The sequence below is a fragment of the Pithys albifrons genome, chromosome 1 (genome assembly GCF_047495875.1).
Source record: "Pithys albifrons albifrons isolate INPA30051 chromosome 1, PitAlb_v1, whole genome shotgun sequence".
Lineage (NCBI taxonomy): Eukaryota > Metazoa > Chordata > Aves > Passeriformes > Thamnophilidae > Pithys > Pithys albifrons.
Genome location: NC_092458.1, coordinates 67,214,545 through 67,231,602, shown reverse-complemented (window position 1 = coordinate 67,231,602; position 17,058 = coordinate 67,214,545). Strand labels below are relative to the sequence as shown.

General features: G+C 43.5%; 1 protein-coding gene across 2 annotated transcripts in view; it reads left to right on the top strand.

Moving 5' to 3' along the window:
• The first annotated feature begins 5,589 nt into the window (after window positions 1–5,589).
• CDK8 (cyclin dependent kinase 8) overlaps window positions 5,590–17,058 on the top strand; it is a 77,432-nt gene continuing 65,963 nt past the window's right edge. For both annotated transcript variants that reach the window (XM_071553583.1, XM_071553573.1), the window contains exon 1: window positions 5,590–5,973. In XM_071553583.1, coding sequence (XP_071409684.1) covers window positions 5,846–5,973 — 128 coding nt within the window. In that variant the 5' untranslated portion in view covers window positions 5,590–5,845. The remainder of the gene's footprint in view (window positions 5,974–17,058) is intronic.

The following is a 17,058-nucleotide window of genomic DNA, read 5'->3' as shown; positions in this document are numbered from 1 at the left end:
TTGGAATCATTGCTGGCTCATTAGCAGACATGACACCTCAGGCTGTGTGTGGAGGTGCTAACGACTCCCTGGAGGGGAGTTATCACAGCTCTTATCTCACAGGTGTCTTTCACACCCAGTTCACACCCTGAGGAGTCGGGTGTGCCCTGGGCAGCTGCTGCGAACGGTCCATTGTTAACAGATCCTGGGAAATGAATACAGGGTGTGGAATACACAGCTTTGGTCACACCCACACAGTGATAAACTGGTCCCACCTGCTGAACTAGGACACAAGGTCTGGATATTTTCTATGCAACTTGTCTCAAAACCCTCAGTAATGAATAAGTTGCTAGGGAGAATTTGGGACTACTGTCCAGGAAGAAACATTCACCCAGAATTTCTTTATTCTGGCTGAGAAAAAGAGTTTACCCAAGTGTTACGTTTTAGTTTGGTGCTAGTTTACATTCTAGTTGTTCTCTGAGGTGGTTTCCATGAGACAAATTGATGGCTGGGGCACGATCTTAACACTGAGGCCAGAGCAGGGACTGCTTGTTACTGCTCATTGCATTGAGAAAATGGTACCCTCTTTGTTTTTCTTGTTCCTTGCTACAGTATGAATAAAATATTCTTTCATTAAGATTTCCCTTGCCTGGAGCAATTAAAATATGCCCTTCCTGAAGATCAGTTTTACTTTCATAATAAAAGTCAGAGGATGTAAAGTAGTGCCTGAATCCCTTGAAAATTCAGTTTCTTCCCACAGGCATTTTTGGTCCTGTTTTTGAAATCCTTTCATCCTACAGTCTGCATAGGGCAATCATTGTTCCACAGTCAAACAAAACATCTTCTTTGGTATCAAGCCCATATATGGACTGCTCATCTAGAAGAAATATATTATTTAGATAGGTGAATAGACCAATATTTCTGTGCAGAAGCCTTACAATGAATTAGTTCATTTTCCACTGACCTGTTCTCCAATGCAGAATTTGGTGTTCTTGTCCTGCTCATAATGATGCCTCACAACAGCACACTATAACTAAGTAAAGTACTTGTTCATTTTATGCTGTGTTGTTACTAAAAGAACACAAAAGTTGCTCTTTCTTGGAATATGACTGCACTGTAGCAATGCTTTCCACAGTAAAATACTCTCTTTGCAACTGTAATAAAAATTGCCTATGGAGGGCAGCAAACCTCAGGCAATTACTAAGTTTTGTAATAAAGGAGACTCTGAGAACCTGAATTTAACTTGATTGTTCAGTCATTTAAGTTCTTTAGAAAGTAACTTTATTCTATTATATGTTACTATTTTGTATTAGTAAGGCAGGGCCTCGTAATCAATCTTTTTGAACTGGATCTTCATATGTCCAGGTGACACCAAAGTGGTGACATGAAGTCAATGGCTTGAGAGGAACCTGGACAGGCTGGACGAATGGGATGTCAGGAACCTCATGAAGTTTAGTGAGGACAAATGCAAAGTTCTCTGTCTAGGAGTGACCATCCCTCTGGGACAATACTGAATGGGGGCTTTACTGACTGTCTCTGCTGGAAAGGCTGAGGGGTCCTGAGGACACTGTTTAAACAGGAGCAAGAATATACCCTGGCAGCCATTAGCCTGGAGAAGACAGGGCTGAGAGGGGATCTTATCAATGCATATAACAATCAAGAGGATGGGGCCAGGCTCTTCTTGGTGGTGCAGAGCAATACACAAGGGACGAGAGGAAGAAATTCTTTACTGTGATGGTGGCTGAGCACTGGAACAGATTGCCCAGAGACGTTGTGGAGTCTCCTTTTCTGGAGTAACTCAAAAATTATCTCGATGAAATCCTGAATAACATGCTCTAGGGGATCCTTTGTGAGCAGGGAGGTTGGACCAGATGGCCCACTGTGGTCCCTTACAACCTTACCCAGTTTGTGATCCTGTGAACATAGAAATATGATTATCAGGAAGGGATCAGGAAGTGATTATTTTCCTTTATGTTTTCCTGCCTGTGGAATATGATGCCCAGTTTGAGGATCCCCAGTAGAACAATCCTTATATGGAAAACTACTAATAAACTGGAGTGAATTCTGCTGAGAGCGCTACGATGATCATGGGCCAACCTCAGTCACAGTGTTTAAGAATGTCCCTTTGAGGATATGGGAAACTTTTAGCAGACAGTTACTGTTACATTAAAAGTTCTCTGAAAAGCAAAAGTATGTTCAAATTTGGCAAATTAGTAAGTGTAACAAGTGGACATTCTAATGGCCTGGCGATATGATTGAGTGTTGTAGGTTATCCACTTATATAATACAATATGAGAAAGCAAAACCGTTAAAGATGTATTTTTATTCTATCTTTGGAGACTTATATAAAACGCAGAGCAAGTAGCTTGCTGTACAATCCCGAGCTGTAAGCTTTTCTTCACAAGCTCTGTTTTTTAGTACCAATGCTGTGACCTGTAGCAGGCAAACACACACACACCTCCTCCAAAACCAGCTTTGCTTTTGCTACCCCTGCTCCCATTTGGGTACAGAATCTCTGTCAGCTGGTGCCATATCCCAAAAGACAGCATCTACTTATTATCACAATCCAGCTCATTCCTAGACAATCCAGCTTTTCACCTGAAATCCAATTCCCTGAAACACATTAACAGATGTTGAATGTCAGCCTTCCTTGACTACTGTCCTCCCAGGACACAGCTTGCTTTGACAACTGTCTCCAACCCTCTGCACATTATCCGTGCAGATAACACAGTAACAATGGCTTTCCTATGGAGAACTTGGATATTCTTCACAGATGTGGCTATGTCAAACAAAAAAAAGTCAAAAGTGTTTGTATTCTGGACATACTAGAAATTACACAACCTTGGAACAGAAGGATATAATAGAACAAACCCATGGATGTTAGAAGAAAAGAAAGAAGAAAGCTCCAAAAAGCCAAAATCAGCAGAATGTGTTAAGCATATATTTTTTAATTGATTCCTGAGACGGCATGAAAAAAAATGCAAAACAGACCGTGAGAGAGAAGGAATCCAATCTTAAAAGGGGACCTGAGATTCCAAAATAGCAGACCATGGCCTGGTCATGTCTTTTTTTTTAAAAGCAGACCCCAAATTTAAACTTTTTCTTGAAATTACCTTACACCATGACGGATTTTTAAAATAAAACACAAAAAGTATGCAACTTTCCATCAAACAGAACTAAAAGTTGACCTTGAAATGTCAATATTAATTTCTTATCATTAAAAGAATCAAAGTGTGTTTTCTGTCTCGAATCTCTTGTGATTTGGGGACCATTTGATTTGGTAAAATTGAACATTGCTCATGTGCATTGTTCAGGTGCCTGAAGTGGAAAAGTTAAGATGAAAGATTTATAGCTACACTCATTGGGAAGGCATACAGTCCAAATGTTATGTAAAACTAATGAAAGAGACATTTTCAGCAATCTTACAAACTTTCTTACAAAAGGACCCAAAATCCGAAAGGAAGTTATCACTCTTGTGGTTTTGACTTCTCAGAGTCTATTTGTTGAAGTATGGAATTCTTTCTAAGTGTTTAATGCAAACATGTAAAACATAGCACAGGCCCTCAGAAAGCAAGTCTGGATTGTCTATTCTTGTTTTCCTTAATTATTCTTTTCTTTCTAAGCAGACATTTTTTCTCCACATCCTACAGTATTTTAGCTCAGGACAGACTAATCCCAGTCATTACTACCATGCAGTAATTGGATCTGTGTGAAGGAGTTTGGGTGTTCATTGCCTCCATGAAAGAGTGATGAATAATGCAAAGAAGACCACAAAGTTGCAGAATTGTGGTTATCGCTACTTACGCTCTGCTTGCTGGCAGGACTGAGAGTTGTAAGCAAGTAGGAGGTGGCATAAGTGGTGGGTGTTGGCCGTGCAATCTTCATCCTTGTCATTGCTGGAAGTCCTCAAAGCCAGGCACCTTCCAGGCTGTTTGATCTTTATGGGATGCTGGGCAGCCCTGATGTGTTTCTGTTTGATTGGTGTAATGAGGTGCTGGGAATGTTCTTCCATGATTTAGTTGATTTGCTGGGCAAATAAAATGGAGTTTTGTAGATTCTCTGCACTTATTTTTTGTAACACCTGCCTAATTGCTCTATTTAACATACACAATGTCCCTAAAAACTACATGGTAAAATGCTGAAGGTCCCACAAAGGGCATCTGACATCAGTCCAATTGAGTGATGCCAGCTCAAGAGGCTGGCACACCCCTATCCACAATTTTAAAGAATCAGCCTTACTGTGTAAATCAAAATGGAGATTTGTAAATAAAAATGGAGATGATTTCAGACCGTTCCAGAAAATGTTGATTGTTCTTCTCAAAAGTCCTCATATTCAGTGATGTCTCTAAGTTGGGGATTCGAGTGCTCACTTATGTGCTCAGGGTGCTGCGTTCTTGAGATGAAACATGATGCATATGTGCATGATTACTAAATATGCCAAAGGCTGGGCTGTAAGTAGAAAGATTGCTGTAGCTTTAGTTTAGTTCCAAGCTCTCTGTTGTACAAAATGATCCTCTGGCTTTCTGTTGGGTTGGGTCCTACAATGCCGATTTACTGGTGACACACAAGGACCTTGCTAAGTTGCATCCTGGTTTGTCTCAGCAGCCAAATAGAGGTTTGTCAGCAATGTGACATCTGTCTGTGCCTTCAATGCTGTGTGCAGTTTTGGGCACCACAGTATAAGAAATGCATTAAAGTATAGAGAGCATCCACAAAGTGGTGAAGGGTCTGAAGGGGAAGCCACATGTGGAGTAGCTGAGGGCACTTGGTGTGTTCAGCCCTGATGAAGCTTATGGAAGACCTCAAGGCAGTCTACAGCTTCCTCATGGGGGGTAGGCACTGATCTCTTCTCTGTGGTGACCAGTGACAAGACCCAAGGGAATGGCCTGAAACTGTGTCAGGGAAGGTTTAGGTTGGATATTAGGAAAATGTTCCTTACCCAGAGTGTAGATGGGCACTGGAAGAGGCTCCCCAGGGAAATGGTCACAGCACCAAGCCTGGCAGAGTTCAAGAAGTGCCCAGACAATGCTCTCAGTCACATGATGTGATTGTTGGGGATGGTCCTGTGCAAGGCCTGGAGCTGGACTTTGATGATCCTTGTGAGTCCCTTCCAACTCGAACTATTCTGTGACTGTGTGCCCTCAGATGTGGAACTGCCTTAATTTCAGTGATGCTAAGAGGCTGTCAGGGCAGTGCAGACCAGCGGTGTGTACCTCTCCCAGCCTGTCTGGCGCTGGGCTGGCACATTCCCCACGGCCGGCCCTGGCAATGGGAACTAGTTCAGTTGGTTAAAACTTGGTTGTAATAATGCCAAGGTCATGGGTTCAATCCCCTATGTGGGCCATTGACTTAAGAGTTGGACTCGATGAGCCTCGTGGGTTCCTTCCAACTCAGAACAGTCTGTGATTCTGTAAACGTGCCATTCCCAAGGGGCACCGCATGGCTGGCCCCGCGCCATGCCCGGGAACTACAACCCCCAGCGGGCCCCGCGGCCCCGCCCGCCTCCGCCCGCACTACATCTCCCGGCGTGCCCCGCGCGCGCGGGGCCTGCTGGGCCGGGCCGGGCCGGGCGGTTCCACGTGGTTCGCTGCCCGCGGCCGGGGAGGCGCCGCGGTTTGCGACGTTGGTTTGCGGCAGCGCGGGCGGGCGCGGCCCCGGGAGCGCGCCCGGGAGCGGCACCGGCGGAGCGGGGCGGGCAGGGAGGGGGCGCGGAGCCGAGGGAGCAGCCCCGCCACTGGATGTTCCGCGGGGCGGCGCGGGGGCCTCCTCCTCCTCCTCCTCCTCCTTCTCCTGCTGCCGCCGCCCGGTGTGCGCGGCGCGGCGGGGCGCGGCTGCCGGGGGCGGCGGGTCGCGGCGGGCGCCCAAGATGGACTATGACTTCAAGGTGAAGCTGACCGGGGAGCGCGAGCGGGTGGAGGACCTGTTCGAGTACGAGGGCTGCAAGGTGGGCAGGGGCACCTACGGGCACGTCTACAAAGCCAAGCGCAAGGACGGGTGAGTGAGTGAATGAGCGAGGGGCGCCTCTCCCCCCCCCCACCCCCGGGCCGGTCCTCTGCCCCCTCCCGCACCCCCGGGCCGGTCCTCTGCCCCCTCCCGCACCCCCGGGCCGGTCCTCTGCCCCCTCCCGCACCCCCGGGCCGGTCCTCTGCCCCCTCCCGCACCCCCGGGCCGGTCCTCTGCCCCCTCCCGCACCCCCGGGCCGGTCCTCTGCCCCCTCCCGCACCCCCGGGCCGGTCCTCTGCCCCCTCCCTCACCCCCGGGCCGGTCCTCTGTCCCCTCCCGCACCCTCTCCCGGCCACCCGTACCCCCGCCCCGGGCCGCCCCCGCCCCGCGGGCCCCTGTGCCCCTCCGGCCCCGGGTAATGCCCCCCGCTCCCGGCCCTGCCCGCTCCCGGCCCCCGAGCCCCGCGCTACCCTGGCCGGGCTCCCCCTGGTCTCTCCGGGCATCCCCAGCCCCTCTGCGCAGCCACCGAGTCTGGTTCAGTACGGGAGGGTTTGGGGAAAAAGATTGTGTGGCCGAGGAAAACCTTTCCTTTAATGGGTTTTCATTGTGAGTAAAGGAGTGGACGCTTACACTGTTCAGCCTGACCATCGACTTCGTAAAACGGGGGTTTGTTTGTTAGTTTTGTGTTGTTTGTTTTTTTTTTAACGATGCTGTTTCTTATGATTTACTACTCGTAGTCACCATTTTGGGGCTCTTGCTGGCTGCTTCGGGAGCCAAAGTCCGCTCGTGGGTTGGGGGGTTTTGGATGCTTTAAACCATCTTTTGTGTGTGAGCAGTTCTCGGGGTGGACCTGAGTAAATTGATTCCTTGGCATAAACGCTTTCGAGAAAGACCGAGCAAACTGTCCTTTAGGTTTCCGTTGCCCATGACATGGCATCACTTGCCTAACAGGGGAACAATGGGAAGTAGGGAGCAGGATAAACAGGGGGAAGCACGGGTGGTTCCAGTAGAAGGTTCCTAAATTTTAAATTACATCCATTCCTTCTCTTACGGTCTCATCGCAGCGGTGGTCTGTATGCTGTCATTCAAATAAGGTGTATTTTAAAAGTCTAGGTATTGTTTTTATATTCTATAAATGAAAAAAAAAAAACTTGCAAAGGAGGCAGTGGTCAGTCATGGCCAAAATACGATCTGGTTCTGTTAACATAAGCCTTAATTCTAGACAGAAATGCTTTCGCTATTACCTACGGAATGGCTGCAATTGGGCTGGTTGCCCCTTGTCTTGTCTGTGTCTTAAACATGTTGATACTGATTGCAGCACAGTTACCTCAGCTTGAATTTTGTTAGACACCGTGAATCAGCTACCTACTTTTTTACACAACTCCTACGTTTGCATCCCTTAAACAGCTCATAGGAGAAATTCTTAACTTGACCAAATTCTTTTTATTCTGGGAGGGCTTGATGGAAAAAACCAGTTGTGACTGTGATAAGCTGTCCCCTGAAGTCTCCTCACGTGCAGGTACCAACTTTGCTGGTGCAGCCAGCGCTGCCTTCTGCGCCGATGAGATCTGTAGTATGAAAAATAGATGGAGGTACTGAAAGATATGGCTGCATTTCTGAGGCTCACATCAGGCTCTTTGCAGCTGTTCAGCATGTTGGGCTGCAGCTACATGTAGGGAATTCAGCGTGTGATACTGCTGAAGAATATACTCAGACATATTTTTGAAGAAAACCATCAGTCTGCTTAATGTTATTTGGGAGACAGTGTTGAGACTTGCTAGTGGTAGTGCCTTTTTGAGAAATTCCAGGAAAAAAATTGTTTCCTTTAAAAATGGACAGTTACTCAAAGGTGGCTTTATAGTAGGATGTATATGATTTTAAATCCTCTCTTTTTGGTGAGTGGGGCAATCAAGGTAGGGTATTTGATTTAAGTTGAAAAAAAAAAGAGGTGAGCAATGTGTATTGTCTCCTTTATCTTTGCCTTGTTGTTCATCTAGTGCCTCTTTACCGTCCTTTTCCCTGACACTTCCCATTTGCCTTTGTGATTTCTGAAAACTTTCAAATATGTTGTGTGATTGCCCTTGGACAGTCACTAAAATGTGTAAAATAGAAATATCCGTAGATGCTTTTGTAGCTTGTAATATACATTTGTGATCTTAAGTTATAAGGGTGGAATTAGGAGTGAAGTTGAAGGTTTCATTTACATACCTTTATCTAAAGGGCATCAATTAAATTGAAAAAGCAAATGTGTAATGACATTTAATTTTTCTGAACGTATGGTAATATATGGATGGATGTTTAACGTCTTGCAGTGAGGAGTGTCTGAAACCGAGTTTAGTGTTTGTATGTTGCTAGATGCAAATACTGAACAAATATTCTTGCATTGTTTTAGTATTCCCTGAATGGTAAGTAGTGATGGATCAATAACCCATTTTTCAGTTGTTTCTAGTATCTATAAAGCTCAAACATTCTTTTTTATATTTCCCTTGAGCTTACAAGAGTGCTTTAAACTTTGTTACATGATTTTAATTCTTACTTTAGATCGTACAAATCTTTCAAGTAGTTTTTAGAGCACTTTGAAGAGTGAGCTGCAGGACTGCAAATATTTTGTTAACAATATTGGTGCAGCTTTTTCTTAAATGGCATCGTTTACTATGGGAATCTAATGAATAGTAGGAACACAGAAAAGAACTAAATTTTAGGAATTCAGCTTGTGCAAGTGTGTGTTCTGAAGCCTTTGGTGATAAAAATCCAGTTTAGGAGTACTAGGAGCAGTCTGTAGTATGATTGCAGTCTTCAATTCCTTTTTTAAATTTTATTGCTTTTACAGCTGCCTCTGATGTGCATTATGGCAATTGAAAACTAGATAGCAGCTGTGTGTCCTAATTGTGGGAAGTTGTGTGCCATTGGAACTACACAGGAATGTTTTGGAGGACAGTGTTACAGGAATCTTGATGGCGTGAAAATCCTTTTCATGAGTGAAAAGGTATGTGCTTCAGTGACCTTATGAGGGTGTAACCTGCATTTCATGCCTTGCTCCGACAGCAAAGTTAGTTCAGCCCTGCATAAGGTGAAGGTCTCAGCTGGTCTGTCCTTGAGGATCACCAGGTACAGCTCCGTGGAGGTTTCTTCCATAATCGCTGCCAGCCTTGACCCAGCTGAACACTGAACCAGCTGAGTGTCAGGCATCATGACTGGGCTCTGTCTACCCTGGTGCCTTCACTGCCTGCAGCAAAATTGTATTCTCTTCTAATGCTTATTTTAATCCGTCTTATTTTAAGTCTGTGGTCTATGTGGTTGCATCTTCCTGGCTTTTTATTGAGTGGTGCTATCTCTTTCATCAGTGCAGTTCCTGCAGTGGGCTCTAAAACCTGCTTAGAACAAAGTCTGTGGATTGATGGGGTTTAATTTTATAGCAGAAAGGTGTACAAGAGGACAGTTGGCACTAATGGCAGATGCTGGGAAGCAAATTGCAAGCATGGCATGGTGAACATCAGCTGTCAGATAAAGGAACTGTTGCTCATCTCTTGTGGTGGTAGGATAGCTTACCTTTTTTTTGTCCAGAAAATGTCAGCTATTTCCTGCTTTGCCTGCCATTTGGGTGCTCCCTCAGGAACGTTGCTCAATCTGGATATTAAAGCTACCTATTTGACTTGTGCTGAACTTGGAAAAAATGCCAGCAGTTTTTCTTTGATGGACTAACATATTTGGTATTGACTAGCTCAAACACCTGCAAGCTCACTGGGAGCCAAGTGCTGGGTCTGGTCAGAAGGAGGTGGCAGGACACTGGGGGCTGCTTGTGCAGCACACCAGGTATATGCTCTCCTGGAACTGGCACCATGTGCTGGATGTGTGCTGATGTCAGAGTGGAGCCCAGTTTTACTGGGATTGGTCTTGCACTGCTTTTTTCACTCTCCTCTCCCTTCAGTTTTTATGATATAACAACAGTTAGAAATCTGAGAGAGAAGCCTGTTCTGAGGAGCAATGCTGTCAGTGGCAATTTGGAGTGTTTCCCAATACTCATTTTTCCTGTTTATCAGATGTGGTTTGGATGAGAATAAGAAACTCTTGGATGTCACTGTTAGACAGTATCTGACTTTTTAATTATGACAGCAAAAAATCTCATAATGGAAGGTCTTGCACTATAGTAATATCCTCTGGTGCTTTATTGAAAACTTTTCCAAGTCTCTGGGAAAGAGGCTCAAGGTGTGGGGAACCAACAGTAAGGAAACTAGTGCTCTGCTAGTTACTCTCAAGCACTGGGAGAAGTGATGTTGGTCCCAAACACAAGTGGAGATTTTTTTTTAATATTTCAGCTATTACAGTTATGTTGGAAGCATTGCTATAGATGGAGGGAATGATTGTTTCTTTTGAACACACTGACCCATTGTAATTGACACTGAAAATAACAGTTTTATGCTGGACTTGCACGCTTTAAGCAATCCAATCTAATCCACTTTTTCTTGGCCTTTGAAGGTCTGAGTTGCAAAAGAAACAGAAAGGTGGAAAAGTAGATGTCCAGTAAATTATTGTGTTGCTTAATCTCTAGTATCATAGTTTCTTCTTGCCATTTAAAAGGATATTGCAAGAACGATGATTCTCTCAAACTTTTGTATAAAGAGACGCTTAGAGAAACAACAGATGGGAAGTATTTATCTTTGAAAAGGTAGAAGGCAGAATGTGTTTAAGCTAGATAAAAAAAGGAATGGATTGGGTAATGGGCAAGATACCTGTGCTATTGTTTCACAGCATTTGAAGAGGGGGGACATGGAATTTTTTAGAAAACAATAAAGAAATATTTTAATGCAATTTAGGTCAACAGTGTAGCCTGTTGTCCAAGGAAAAAGGTTAAGACCTTAGAGTCTGTTCTGTCATGTTATAAAAGCCAATCACTTTTGACTAACCGTTGTAACACATTGAATGTTCTTCCGCTGTAGAAGTTGAGCTGCTCAGTTAGAGATCAGACCAAGCTCTGCAATGCATGAAGAACTCATTTTTGTTTACTTAAGTAATTCTCAGTTTTCATGTTTTTGTTTCAGTTTTTTTTTCAACACTTCAAAATAGTATCTTGCCTGTTGTAAGGTTGTTTGCAGCTTAGTTGCTGTTTGTGTTTTTGGGTATGTATTGATTGAGTTACATCAGATAATATTATTTTGTCAAGGTTTATATGAAAGTCGTGTTTAGGGAGAGTTACTTCCAGTTTGGGAGTGCCACAAGTAGATGTCATGAGTTAGAATTTTGGTTGGTGAGAAGTGAAACAACAGGACTGGACTTGGAGCTTCTTGATTAGTTCTGTATCGAGCTTTTACAGGAATTGTATTATGAAGTTTATGCTGTTAGTTTTCTCTATAAAGTTCTAAAAACTCCTGTCTTCTTGCAGTTTAATAGACATGAAGTGGTGATTTTTTTTCTTGGCCGAATGTTTGTGTGTTGATTTTAACTGTTTTGACCTGAAGCAGTTGGTGGAGATTACAGGCAGGTGGCGAGAGATGCAGAGCCAGCATGCAAGTCTTTGGCTTCTGACTCCTGTCAACAACAGTGTGGAATTTCTAAATGCCGCAGACTTTATTTATGTATGTAATATGTGTTATTATCTTCTTAAAATATATGCCCTGAGTCTCTTTTGGATCCCTCCCCATAGTGGTTAGAAAGTTCCTAATTAAACTCTATCTACATAATGAGGGAGGCATGCTGTATGGAATGAAGTCTTGTGCTCTTAAATATTTCTGGTAAACCACTTTTTAAACTGTCTTCCATCTGCTTCCTTCCCTTCTCACCTGGTGTGGTGGCTCCAGGCTTTGTAGGTTTTTAAGGTCATGTGGTTGAGTGAGCCCTTCTGTGGCCCTTGGACTTTATTTGGTGTCATCTTTTCTTATCTTGTCACACATGTGTTGATTTATTTTTATACCCTGCAGCAAAGGTGAGTTAAGTGTTTCATTCCTACCTGAAGCCTATGACAAGTGCAGAGAGGAGGGCAAGAGAGTTGTGTTGCAAAACAACAAAGTAAAACACCAAAGATCTCTAGGTAGTTTTATTCTGGATTTCTAAATTACGATAATATGTGTAAATGATGGGGGCATGTACTGCTGTAACTGATTTCTCATGAGGGGATAGGAGATAGTTTTGGAGGGTGCTGATTGTAGAGAAGGTATATGTAGTCAGAGAATGCTGCTTTCAGCCAAATGACAGTGAGGTAGCACTCCAAATCTCGGGTATTCTTTGATTTTTCTGTTTTAAAAGTATTTTTGAAGTTTTTGTTAAAGCAACAACAAAATAACAGAGATGTCCTTTATTAGCTTTGGAATCTGAAGAGCTGTTATTTGCAGGCTACTGCAGCAGAAACTGAAAAATTTCTTGTTTCTTAAGACTAGACTTATAGTCTTGCTGAAATTTGACAACTACAGGGGAAACCTGATGAAGGTAGAGTAGCTTGAGTTTGTGTATGACAAGGCTGTACTCCAGCAGTGTGTAAGAACAGCCAACATGGTGATATGAACTTCACAAGACCTTCAAGTTGCAGCCTCCATGTGTCCATTTTGGCATTGAAAGGTGATTGTTTTGCCATGTAAAAGTGGTTGTAAAAATCTGGTGCTCTGTTGAACTTTACTGACTTACAAACCATTCACTGATGTGCCTGAAATACCAATAGATCATTTTGAATGGCCAATTAATACCAAGATGTTTCCATCTTCTGCCAGGATAATTTTCCATAGCCAAGGAGCAGGAGAATGAAAAGCTAGACATTAATTGCAAAGGTTTGCATAGCAAGCACCTTCTAACCAAAATGCTGGGGTTTTTTTGTGGTGTTTTTTTAAATTCACCTTGCTCACCTATCAGCTTTCTTTGGAACAGAATTATTTCTTTCTGCTGTGGATCCTTTGTGATTGGATGGGGTGGATACTGGGCTGCTATAGTTGGAGGAGCTGAGGATGTGAGGCAGTGCACAGGCTGCTGCTGAGGACAGCTGGCAACCAGTATCTTTGGGTGTTTTTATTTTTTTTTTTTTGAAATGCTGGGTTTCAGCCCCAAAGGGAGACACCTAATGCACCCCACAGTGTTGCCTTTGTTTTGTGCTGACTAAGAGTGCTTACCTTCAGTTTTGTCTTAGAATAAAATGTTTGCTATATCTGTATTTTTGCCATACAGCCTGTCTTTCAAACTTTTGCCTGGTTCTTAGTTGCAGAGGATAATCCTTTCGTTTTGAAGTGTGATGTCAATCTGAATTTTCCTACAAGAGTCTAGGGCGGTCCCGTGGTGTAAAAGAGAGCACGCTGGACTCTGAATCCCAAGGTCCTGAGTTCCAGTCTCAGCGGGACCGTCCCCTGGCAGTTCAATGCCTCCCTGCCATCCCATCCCGTCACATCTCGGATGCTCAGCAGGGTCAGCCCCGGTTAGTACCGGGTGCTGTGACAGTCCCAAGGACTTCCCTGTCTCTGTCCAAGCTCGCTCGGCCGTGGCAGATGGACCTCAGGACTGAAACGGTGGGGCCAGTTCTGCGCACGCTGTGCCTGACCTAAAAAATCCACTGCGCAGGCTGGAAGGGCACACCCACGTGGGGAGAGCCCTGCCCAAATCTGCGTTCACCAAGTCTGGCCATACATAAACATACATACAGGAGTCTGTAACAGGAGTGATAGGTGGTCTTCTCTGTCTTCCTTCTGTGGCTATCTTGAAAGCAGCAGAACCGTGGTGCTTATTTACTGCAGTGGTGCTGATGTAGAGTGTTACTGATTTGGGGTGTGTGATGGGAGGGTCATAAATAATTGAGTGATCTTACAGTGTCTTCTGCTTGGGGAATATTAAAAAATAAGGAAAATATTTTAAATTAGAATTGTATTGGTTGCAGACAGACAATTGAGGTTTCCCCAATAGTCATTTTACCCTCAAGACTTCTACATATGGAAGAAAATTCCATATTTACCATAGAAATATTTAGGTTGGAAAATATCTTTATGATTATGAAGTCCAACTGTTTGCCAAGCACTGTGGAGCCTAATGGCATCGTAATTTTTGCACACATTTAGCTAATATGTAACTGAATAGGAAGAGAATAGAATGGAATTAGTTGGTGAACATGAATGACTGCAGAATGTTGGCCATTCTGAAACGGTATGCATATATATGTATATGTGTGTGTGTATATATATATAAATATATACTATGCAGCTGAAAGCCACTTCAGCTGTGGGGGAGAGTTATGTTTGTTTTGATTTCATTGTCTCCTCTTTTATTTGCTAATAATGGGCTCTTAGTCATGTATTGTTCATTAAGCAAGAGCTTTTATTTTGGTAGACTGCTGCAATACATTAGAAGTTACTGTGTTGCATTTTTTACGGTACCATGAAGAAATCCTTTAGGGTTTGGTACTTGGTTTCAATCCACAAACTTCTGAAAAATTCAGGAGGAACTCTGGGCAGAAGAAGCTGCTCCATTTCCCTGAAGGCTGCATGCAGTCGTCAACACTGCCCAAAAGAGTGGACTTGGGGGTGACAGTAGGTGATGGAGGTGAAAGGGAGACATGGCTGTTCATAGATACCGATGTGTCTAGTGGAGTGCTAGAAACCGTGTACTGCACTGTCTGGCTCTGGGACAGCAGTGCAGGGCATGTGGGTTTGTTGGGTGCACTGAAAAAATACATTGTGAAGGAAGGGAAGATGAACCTGGAACTAAACTGCCCTTCAGGGGAAGGTGGGTGAAGAGGTGCAGGTAGCTGGGAGGCTCAGCAGGGGTCAGCAGCTCAGAGCTTGGACATAATATCTGCATGGGAAAGCTCCTGTTTGTACAGCTGTCCTAGGTCCATGCTATGACAGTGTGCTCCTCTTTGTGTTAACAGTCTGGAGATGGGAAGAGAAATGATGAAGTTAAAGCTTTCCTGGGGCTGAAATCAGTGATTGGTGTAGAGTAGGACTGGGTTTCTGTCTAAAGCATGAATAGGGTGGGAGAGGTGAGTCAGGGTCCTGGGAGTCTCCTGCGCCAGGATGACAGATCTTGCAGCCCTTGTTTCCAGCACTGGGTTTTGAGGATCTGGGTAGAAATTATGGAAAAAAAACCTGGAAGGAGCTCCTTATATCCGAAACCTGAAATAAAATAGTAGCATTAAGGAAGGATCTGCTTTTGTAATTTTGTGCATATGAAGAAAAGTACTTAGAGAACAAAAGTTCAGGTAGATAAGTGAAGAAGTCATAAGTACACACAGCGCAGGTAATTTGCAATGCAGTAGCAGTTCTTCAGTGAACAGCAGATTTTGAGAAAGTATTTCCTCATATCAGGATAATGTTTGGGGTGGGGGAACGTTAACAAAAAAAGAAAACGGAGGGGTAGCATCTCCCTTCCTTCCTTTAGGGATGATTGTGATGAGGTTCTAACACGTTTCCTGCTTCTGCAGGACCTTGGCTGGCCTTTGCAGATTCTAAAAGAATAGCCTGTAGTGGATGAATATCTAAATGTATTTACTAGCCTTTTTGCTCATTTTAAGCAAAATTGTTTGTGGTCTCTACATGTGATAATGGTTCTGTGGAAAATACAGCATTCAAGTATTTCTCCAAAACCAGCAGAAATCCCTTAAGCCTAAGTAAAAAAAAAGGGATCTTAATTGTATAGCTACATGTACAAATATTGTCTGTATTTCTAAAACTGGTAAAACCCAAATAATTCTATGTCTGTACAGAGTCCCTCCATAAAGAGATCTGAGGGACTAGCTGCTTTTGAGATACTGGAAAATTGATGAGGGGCTTGCAGCCTTGCTGTCTTAAATTTACACAGACTGTGCTAGTTCTGGTTGCAGCTTTTTGTATCTTGCACAGTAGTAATGTGAGTGATGGCATTTATGAAACCTGATTTATTTGTTCTCCTCCCCAAGGGTGTTTTCTTTATTGTGGAATTATCCACTGTCTAAATGCAAATTCAGATTGGAAGTATGCTTGCAGCTAGGGCTGTCTCCTAGGATGAGGTGAGTAATGTGTTGTGCACAAGTAATAATCTGCAAGTCTTCTGCCAGTCTGCTGCTGTCATGAATCTTAGATTTCTTAAGCTCAAATGATTTCAGGTTAGAATGTTTTGCTTGCTGGGCATGTGTTGGGGAAAGAAGAGGAACTGCCAGATCTTAAACTTCTGAAATATGACAAAAGGGCCCATGGTGAAGGGATAAGTTCAGAATGTTGAAACTGAGTAAGAATATGAAGCTTGTTTAATCACGGTATGACTGGCTCTCTTTTTTAATGTTCAGTCAGTGGGTTTGTAATACTATAAAATACTTAAGAGGTCTGTATTGTTACTTTATGAGTCAATGATAATCAGTTCAACCTCATCTGTTAAGTCTTGGAAATGTTTTTTAAGGTTCAATACAGCTAAAATGGATCTAAGTTTGGCAAAGTAATGAAGCTGAGGCAGGAGCATGAAGATACTCAGCTTTGGTGCTAATAAAAGGCTTGCTTGCTTTCTGGTAATACTCCCCTGTAAAGCAGCCTTGACTTTAGAGAAGCCCATCCTGTGTGAATGGATGGGAACAAAGTTTCAGTGTCAGGCTTCATTCCACCAGTGCTCTGCCTCTCCTGCTGCTCTCCCCCTGCTGTCCCCACCCTTTCTATGGAAGCCTGGCAAGGAATGCTGTGTGTTACTGCTCCGTGCGGGCTGATGGCCATTCAGGAGGGTTTTGTGTTCTGGCCTGCCAGCCTGCTGTGCTCTCTTGTCTCCTCCAAGCCTCAACAAATGGTTTCCAAGACCTTGTCAAGCCCCATAATAGCACATTTGGGATTACAGCGTAGAATTATTTATAGTTACAATTTTTTGTTGGGTATGAGGCTACTTGTGAATGAGTTGTTAACTTTTGTGTATTGTAGGCTTCCCGTTTGAGAAATAGCTGTTTGATTTTGGAAACCACTACATGATCTTTAAGGCCCCTTCCAACCCAAACTATTCTATGATTTTATGAATTAATGTATTGAATTTTGCACGAAAGTGTTTGAAGTAGTTTATATAAAAGTAGACAATAAGATAGACAATTTAATATTCTGCTTCTTTTTCTTTTTAACCGAGAATTCTACTGATGTTACCCTGTTGCATGTTTTTTGCCTATCCTAATAGACTGACTTAAGCATAGAAATATTGGGATGCTAAAGAGTCCTTGTAAAATTATAT